This window comes from Pongo abelii, chromosome 19 (assembly GCF_028885655.2).
Source record: "Pongo abelii isolate AG06213 chromosome 19, NHGRI_mPonAbe1-v2.0_pri, whole genome shotgun sequence".
NCBI classification, from domain to species: domain Eukaryota; kingdom Metazoa; phylum Chordata; class Mammalia; order Primates; family Hominidae; genus Pongo; species Pongo abelii.
In genome coordinates, this window is record NC_072004.2 from 22807019 (window position 1) to 22815941 (window position 8923).

The following is an 8923-nucleotide window of genomic DNA, read 5'->3' on the forward strand; positions in this document are numbered from 1 at the left end:
CCAGCCTCACGAGTAGCTGCGATGACAGGCGCGTGCCACCATGCCCAGCTAATTTTGTGTATTTTCAGTAAAGACAGGGTTTCGCCGTGTTAGCCAGGATGGTCTCGATCTCCTGACCTCGTGATCCACCTGCCTCGGCCTCCCAAAGTGCTGGGATTACGGGCGTGAGCCACCATGCCCAGCAGAAATATTTTTATAGTCAGCAATACAAGAGTTTTACTGCAATTCGGGCCAGGCACGGTGGCTCATGCCTGTAATCCCAGCACTTTGGGAGGCCAAGGTGGGTGGATCACCTGAGGTCGGGAGTTCAAGACCAGTCTGACCAACATGGAGAAACCCCATCTCTACGAAACATACAAAATTAGCCGGGCATGGTGGCGCATGCCTGTAATCCAGCTACTTGGGAGAATCACTTAAACCCTGGAGGGGGAGGCTGCGGTGAGCTGAGATCGCGCCATTGCCCTCCAGCCTGGGCAAAAAGAGCGAAAACTCCATCTCAAAAAACAGAGTTTTACTGCAATTCAAGCTTCTTTTGGACAGAAATTTATCAAGCCTGGTCATGTTTTTGTAATGGTCTGCCTGTTAAAAGAAGAATCAAAGTTTGGGTACAAAAATCCATAACCCATCTGTCCTTAGATAACAAAACTTGTAATTCCTATTCCTTCAGGGATTCACTTCTTTAGTTAAACTGTACCAGAGATGTCAATCTCAAAAAGTACCTGCTTGTTTACAAAGATTATAATTCAAGTTGAAGTTTGTTTTGAGATAGGTTTTGTTGTCCAGGCTGGAGAACAGTGGCACAATCATCAGCTTAAAGTACTTTTACAGTCAAGTTCATATCATTAAAACCAAAAATATGGCTGGGCTCAGTGGCTCTGGCCTGTAATCCCAGCACTCTGGGAGACAGGAGGATGGCTTGAGTCCAGGAGTTCAAGACCAGCCTGTGCAATATAGTGAGACACTGTTTCTACAAATATTAGCCGGTCATGGTGACACACGCCCATAGTCCCAGCTACTCAGGAGAGGCTGGAGTCCAGGAGTCTGAGACTGCAGTGATCACTGATCAGACCATTGCACTCCAGTCTGGCTAACAGAGCAAGACTCTGTCTCTACAAAAAATAATTTTTAATAAAATAAAATTTAAAAAACAAAATGTCCTAAGCTTACAGATCTGATGGGAATCCTATGCAGATTGTCCAACTGTTAATCATCAGGTTTGTTAAACTATTTCTCAAACCAACTCTTCCTTAACTGGGCCACTAGAGAGTGCTAGAAATGCAGGACACCGCACATGAAGCGATACAGGTAAATAAGTCCCCCCAGTCAGAGGAAAAAGCATGGAGGGCTTAAGGGCTCCTTGCTGGCACACTGCCAACTGGCACTGCAGCAGCCCCCACCTGAATTTTGAAAGAAACATTTTCACTACCCGACTACAGTTCAACTTCTAACTGGTGAATAACATACATGTGGCTCAACATTTTTGAAACTAAGCAACTGACATCTGAAATTAAAAGATTAATCAGAGTCATAAGTCGCAAAAAAAAAAAGTAATTCTTTCCTTTAGAAAATTAAGCAAAGTTAGTTAATGATGGTTTAAATTTGACTCCTTCAGCTTGGTTAAAAAAATACCAGAGGGGGGAAGAAAGGGAGAGGGAGGGATGGAAGGGAAAAAGAAAAGGAGGGAGAGGAAGAGTGGGGCAATCCCCCCACTTCATCCAAAGTAGAAACGAATCTTGGGCGCATCACGTCGCAATCCGGACACTACTGACCCAGAGTGGCAACAGCACATTCACCTGTAGAAGACCGGCTTCAACCAGGCCATCTTTTTTTTTTCCAGACGGGGTCTTGCTCTGTCACCCAGGCTGGAGTACAGTGGCACGATCACTGCTCACTGCAACCTCCGCCACCCGGGTTGAAGTGATTCTCTTGCCTCAGCCTCTGGAGTAGCTGGGATTACAGGCGCCCGCCATCACACCCAGCTGATTTTCGTATTTTTAGCAGAGATGAGGTTTCACCATGTTGGCCAGGCTGGTCTCGAACTCCTGACCTCGTGATCTGCCCGCCTCAGCCTCCCCACGTGCTGGGATTACAGGCGTCAGCCACCGCGCCAAGCCAGGCCATCTTTTCTTAGACACACAATTCTACTAGCAAGACTCTAACTCCGATCCTGAAACGTTTTATCTCTGATTTTAGTTCATCTAGACATAACGCTGCCGGATATCATTACGATAAAAAAAATTTTGAGGCCGGGCGCGGTGGCTCATGCCTGTAATCCCAACACTTTGGGAGGCAGAGGCAGGTGGATCACCTGAGATCAGGAGTTCGAGACCAGCCTGGCCATCATGGTGAAACCCCGTCTCTACTAAAAATACAAAAATTAGCCGGGCGTGGTAGCAGGAGCCTGTAATCCCAGCTACTCGGGAGGCTGAAGCAGGAGAATCGCCTGAACCCGGGAGGCGGAGGTTGTAGTGAGCCGAAATCGCGCCATTGCACTCCAGTCTGGGGTGCAAGAGCGAGACTTCGTCTCAAAAAAAAAATTTTTTTTTTTTAGTTGCTTATTAACATACCCTACAATCTCAGCGGGCCTGTTGGTATTCCCATAAATAAAAAGATGCCACTCAAGGTGGAAACTGCCCTCACAACTCCCAATCTCGAGTTGTAATCTACAAAAGCGGGTGAAACTGTAAAAATAAAGTTTATTCACATAGAAGAATCACGTTACGTTTTGATTTCCAAACCCTTAACAAGCCTAACTGTGGGACGAAAGACTGGGCTCCCCGAGGGGACTCACTCCTGGTTAAGGCCTCCCACAGCCCACGGCGCGCTTCCAAGTCTACTCCTCGGCCGCAAGGCAAACCCGGGCTGCCGCTCCGCACCCACAGGCTCGCTCCGGCCCCAGCCCCTGCCGCCCTCCACCTCCAGCTCTTCGCGGGCCCCGAGGCAGCCGCGAAGCTCCCGCCCCGCGCCCCTCAACCCGCCCCCTGCCCCAGCTCCCGTACAAGGTCGTTCCTGGCGGCGGGTGACCGCTGCAGACCAACGCCCAGAACCCGACAGCCCCCCATCCTTTACTCATTTTTTTAAAATATTTCTCTGCACCCCCATCCAGCCCCGAACCCTCCAGAACCAGGAGAGTTCCCCGCAGGGACCTCGCGCAGAAACGCCTGGGACCGCCCACCGAAGTCCCAGGCTCCCCAAGCAGTAAGGCCGGAGAACACCGCCCCCCGCCCGGAAGCACTCGCCCCTCCCGGGCCAAGAAGGGTAAGGGAGGGGGAGGGCGGAGAGGGGGGAGGGGAGAGAGGAGGAGGGGAGAGAGGAGGAGGGGAGAGAGGAGGAGGGGAGAGAGGAGGAGGGGAGAGAGGAGGGGAGAGAGGAGGAGGGGGAGGGGAGAGAGGAGGAGGGGAGGGGGAGGGGAGAGAGGAGGAGGGGAGGGGGAGGAGAGAGATGAGGAGGGGAGGGGGAGGGGGGACGGGGGAGGGGAGGGGGGAGGGGGAGGGGAGAGGGGAGCGAGGAGGGGGACGGAAAGGAAGAATGGGAGAAGGGGGGAGAGGGAAAGGATAGGAAGATGAGGAGAGGGGGGAAGGGAGGGAGTTGAAAGGGGGAAGATGAGGGGGGAAGGAAAGGAGGGGGGAGGGATAAAGAGAAGAGAGGGCAGGAGAGAGGAAGAGGAAGGACAAGGAAAGACAAGGGGGGAGGGAAGGGGGCAGGAAAAGGGCCCCTCCGCCGGCCGGCCTCAGGAGCGGCAGGAAGCCCCGAGCCCGCCCCGGGGTGGGCTGCCGGGCGCACCTTGCGCTTGCGGGCCTCAGCCGTGCCGCTCCACACGAAGCACTGGTAGATGGCCCGCAGGTTCTGCTTCCAGTTGTCCACCTTGAAGCTGCCCAGGTGCGAGCAGCCCGGAGGCGCTACTGCCAGCTCGGCGTCCATGGCCTCGCCCTCGGGCTCTGGCCGGGACACCATGGGGGGCAAGGCCCGGCCGCGCGCGGGGGGCGGCGGCGAGGGAGGCGAGGACGACGCCAGCGCGGCGTGGGGGCTGCTCGGCGGCGGGCCTGGCCGGCCAAGGCACGGGCGCCGAGAACAAAGCACAGAGGCCGGACAAAGATGGGGCTGCGCGATCGCCGAGGGGAGGCTGCAGGGCAGGCACCGCCCCCGAGCTGCGGCTGCTGCGGACCGCCTGCGCTGCGCTCTCCCGGTTCGCGGAGGGCGTCGCGGGGCGGGGCGCCGCGGCCGCGGACGGAGATTACGTCATCCCCGGCCAGCACCGCACTGCGCAGTCTCCAGTCCGCGCCAGGCCCTTCCCCCACTTTCGCGCGCCCATAGGCTCTGGGTAGACCCGCGCCGGAGGAAGCGTGGTCGGCGGGGGGGAAGCTAACGAGGGCCCGCCCCTTCCCTTCCTTTATTGGTCGCCGGCCACTCCCCGGCACCTTCGGCCATTGTCATAGGCTCTCAGTACAGTCCGTCTGGTACAGAGCCGCCTCCCGGGACCCTGGCGACTAGATGTTCCCTGTCTCTTCCAGAGGACTGGGGAGGTGGGGGCGTGCTGCGGTTGGGCGGCGCGAGGCGTCCGTCCTAGCACTGAACCGGTTTGCGCCGGCCTGAGCTCTGCCGCAAAGAGGCGGGGCGATGAGCTGGAGCGCCGCAGGTCGGGCTTCCATCCAGGGCCTGCGCTTTCCCACCCAACAGCACCCCGTAATCGGGAGCTGTCTGCAGGACCCCCGGTTGCCGTAACCTGGGTCGGGCCCTGCAGTGCCGTGGCCCGGGGTTGGAACTGCCAACTGCCTGCTAGGCGCTGCTCCCGGCCGCAAGGTGGGGCGCCTCCTGTCGGGAGCCCGCGGATAGTGAGGGGCCAACCGGGCGCCATCCAGTTGAAAGAGGCATCTGCGCGCCACACGCCTGACACTTCACATTTGCTAGTGGCTACATTTTTCTAATGAAAAAAGAAAGTTATAGTAATATATCTTAACCCAATAGAGTCAAATTATTTCAGCATGTAGGCAGTATTGCAAAATCCTTAGTGGAATGTTTTACAGTTTTTGCAGCAAGTCTTCGAAAACTGGTATTTACACTTAAAGCACATCCAATTCCTACTAGCTGCTACCGCAGTGGGCGGCACAGGTCTAATCGGTATACAAATAACTGACCCAAGGCAAACTGAGAAGACCTTTAAAGACGAATGCAAACAAAGTTCTGGGGGAGCCAGGGCGCCAAGGGTCTGGGGGAACTTGGATAAGGTGTCAGGTGTGGTGCTGCTCCCCTGTACTCATCCCACTGCTAACTCCTTTGCTCATTCATCCACAGATTGCAGGAAACAGCAATGGCCGTCCAGAGCCATCACAAGTTAAAAAATTAAAATTGTGATCTCACAACACTTAAAGCTGCAGGGTTTAATGGGCTGACGACTAGAATAAAGCTTTTGTGGCCAAGACAAATTGCCGAGCACAGGTTTTTGCCTCATGGCCTTTGTGCTTGCAGTACCCTCTCCCTAAAATGCTTTCCCCACCCCCTCACCCTCCGCATCCTTATATTCCATGGGTGATGCTCGCTCACCTCCTTCCAGCTTTATCACACACCTCCTTTTCCGTGAAAAGGAAAATTGCCACCCTAATGAAAATTGCAAGCCCCCCAAAATTCTCTATTCCCTTACCCTGCTTTGTTTTTCTCCGAAGAATTTATCACTATCTGGCGTAATGAATATTTACTTATTTTTTTATTGTCTCTTCCCTCAATAGCATGAAAAATTCCAAGAGGGTAATCATTTTTTTTAATTTTTTTTATTTTTGAAACAGAGTCTCGCTCTGTTGCCCAAGCCTGGAGTACAGTGGTGCAATCTTGGCTCAGTGAAACCTCTGCCTCCCAGATTCAAGCGATTCTCCTGCCTCAGCCTCCCCAGTAGCTGATATTACAGGCGCCTGCCACCACGCCTGGCTAATTTTTGTATTTTTAGTAGAGAGGGGCTTTCACCATGTTGATCTGGAACTTTTACTGGAAATCGGGTTTCGTCAGGCTGGTTTTGAACTTCTGACAGCAAGTGGTCCACCCGCCTCGGCCTCCCAAAGTGCTGGGATTATAGGCGTGAGCCACTGCGCCCGGCCTCCAAGAAGGTAATGATACTTGTGTGTTTTACGTACTACTACAGCCGCAAGTTCCCAGAACTGTATTGGCTACATGCAGGTACTCGGAATTACCTGGTGAAGCCCTGTAGTAGTCCCAGCTACTCCAGAGACTACGGCAAGAGGATCGCAGAGCTCAGGAGGTCAAGGCTGCAGTGAGCTGTGATTGTGCCACTACACTCCAGCCTGGGCAACAAAGCAAGACCCTATCTCTAAACAAAACAAAACCCTGCCGAATTAATTAACCCGAAACACATTTACAGAAAAATCTAACAAGATCATTTCTAGAATAAAATACTTGTTAAGGAAAACCATGTTTATGTTAGAGGAAAGAATGTCAGCTTACGAAAAACTAAAATCATAACTAGTAAGTCAGGAATTACAAAAATATGTGATCCATCTCTATAAATATTGATGTAAGGAGTTTTCTCATATTGTTGGGCTTATACAAATATGATTTGGCTTCACAGATGTGCACTTAGCATTCAGGCCCTAATATTTATTATCTTTTTTTATCAATATGATCATCTAAACACAGAAGAATATCTGTGCTGTCCACTTGAATCAATTATAATGATTTAAATGTTCAATAATCAGAACAACCTTAGTGATTTAAAAAAATTTAAACTACAGAATATACTCTTAAGAAGCAGCCCCCAAAAGATGTGCGGATGAAGTGCTTTTTTTCTAATGGGAAACAAATGGAAACGTTAATGACGATTAATAGGAGAATCATTGAATAAATGATGGACTAGCCATTCTAGGGAATAGCACACAGCATTAAAAAGAATGAAGTCCAGCTTGGGCAATGTGATGAAACCCTATCTCTACAAAGAAATAATAATAAAAAAAAAAAAGCCAATTGTGGTGGCGCATGCCTGTAGTCCCAGCTACCCAGCAGGCTGAGGAGGGAGGATTGTTTGAGCATAGGAGGTCGAGGCTGCAATGAGCCCTGATCATGCCACTGATTCCAGCCTGGGCAACAGAGAAAAAAAAAAAAAAAGAACTAGATCTGTAAGTACTAGTACAAAAAGTCATAAAACATAAATGAATAAAACAAATTGCAGAAAATTACAGAAAATATGGAAGCCCTGGAAGAAAGAAACACACCCATCAATAACAGTAAATTCTGGAAAGGAAAAGGTAGATGTGACTTAATAGATGTGACTTAATCTGTAACGTTTGAATGTTTTCTTACAATGAAAATTAATATATTCCTTTGTATTTAAAAATCACTAAAACTTAAAAAGAAATGACAAAGTGTCATGGTACAAGGGAACACACTGTTCTACAACATGTAGAAAACAGTGGCCCACATGTTCAATATATTCATTTATTCATGTATCCAAGAATCAAGTCAGATTGCTAAATTACAGTCTGGCTCTACCACCTACTGTCTGTGTAACCTTGGGCAGATTGCCTAAATTTCTCAGCCTGTTTACTTATCTGTTAATATTGGGAGAATATCAGCTGTGCTTACATTGAAGTGTATGGCAAGGAATAAATGAGATAATCCATACAAAACTCTTAGCAAGTGCTTGTTGTTTATTAAGGGCTCAAGAAACATTAGCAGTTATTGATCTGATAGTTGCTGGGAATTGAGATGATTACAACAATTTCTTGCTTCAAGAATCCCAGGGGGATGGGAGGGGAGAATTTTTTTTTATTATTATTTAAAAAAAAAAAAGGCCGGCCATGGTGGCTCACGCCTGTAATCCCAGCACTTTGGGAGGCCGAGGCGGGCGGATCACAAGGTCAGGAGATCAAGACCATCCTGGCTAACATGGTGAAACCCCGTCTCTACTAAAAAAATTAGCTGGATGTGGTGGCTCGCTTTGTAGTCCCAGCTACTTGGAAAGCGGGAGGCAGAAGTTGCAGTGAGCTGAGATTGCGCCACTGCACTCCAACCTGGGCGACAGAGCGAGACTCTGTCTCAAAAAAAAAAGCTAGGTGGCCCACACCTGTAATCCCAGCACCTTGGGAGGCCAAGGTGGGTGGATCACTGAAGGCCAGGAGTTCAAGACCAGCCTGGCCAACATGGTAAAACCCCATCTCTACTAAAAATACAAAAATTAGCCAGGCATGATGGTGCATGACTGTAATCCTAGCTACTTGGGAGACTGAGGCAGGAGGATCACTTAAATCTGGGAGGTGGAGGTTGCAGTGAGCCAAGATCGTGCCACTGCACTCCAGCCTTGATGACACAGTAAGATGGTGTCTCAAAAAAAAAAAAAAAAGAATCCCACAATGTAGTGTGCTTAGTAGCAATATTGCCAGCAACATTAGCAGGATGTTATAGGAATATAAAACTGCAGCAATAAAGGAAAGTCTAGGTAATATCATAATACTCCAAGATACCTCTTTACCGTAATCTTCCCCAGAAAGGTATGGTGGAGGGGATCTGGAAATGTTTTTTGATGCCTCACCTAGGTATGGAAGACAGTTTTTAAAAAGGAGTGTGACCTAGTCAGGTTTTTGCCTGAAAAGGCATTTCCCACCATGCATGACACTAACACAGCCTTAAATGTTATTTTCTAAATTTTTTTTAAATTTAAAAGAATTTAAAACACCCATGGAATTATGGTTCCTAGATGGTCAAGTAATAATCCTAGACCAATCCTCCCTCATATAACAACTATGAATTGTGGACATAATGCAAGCACAAATATCTAAAGGCTTTGGAGAGTGAACCAAAGCAGGCAGACCTAGTTAGGTGCAGACACATGGAAAAAGGGACCTGCCCAATGGGAGTAACCTGACGTCGATAGTTTATAGACTGAGGACAGGCCATACTTGGAATCTAGACAGGAAGCCTGAAA

General features: G+C 49.7%; 1 protein-coding gene across 1 annotated transcript in view; it reads right to left on the reverse strand.

Moving 5' to 3' along the window:
* USP22 (ubiquitin specific peptidase 22) overlaps window positions 1–4512 on the reverse strand; it is a 43473-nt gene extending 38961 nt beyond the window's left edge. The window contains exon 1 of the mRNA XM_009251395.4: window positions 3784–4512. Within this exon, the coding sequence (XP_009249670.3) occupies window positions 3784–3954 (171 nt within the window). The 5' untranslated portion in view covers window positions 3955–4512. The remainder of the gene's footprint in view (window positions 1–3783) is intronic.
* Between the last annotated feature and the right edge of the window lie 4411 nt (window positions 4513–8923).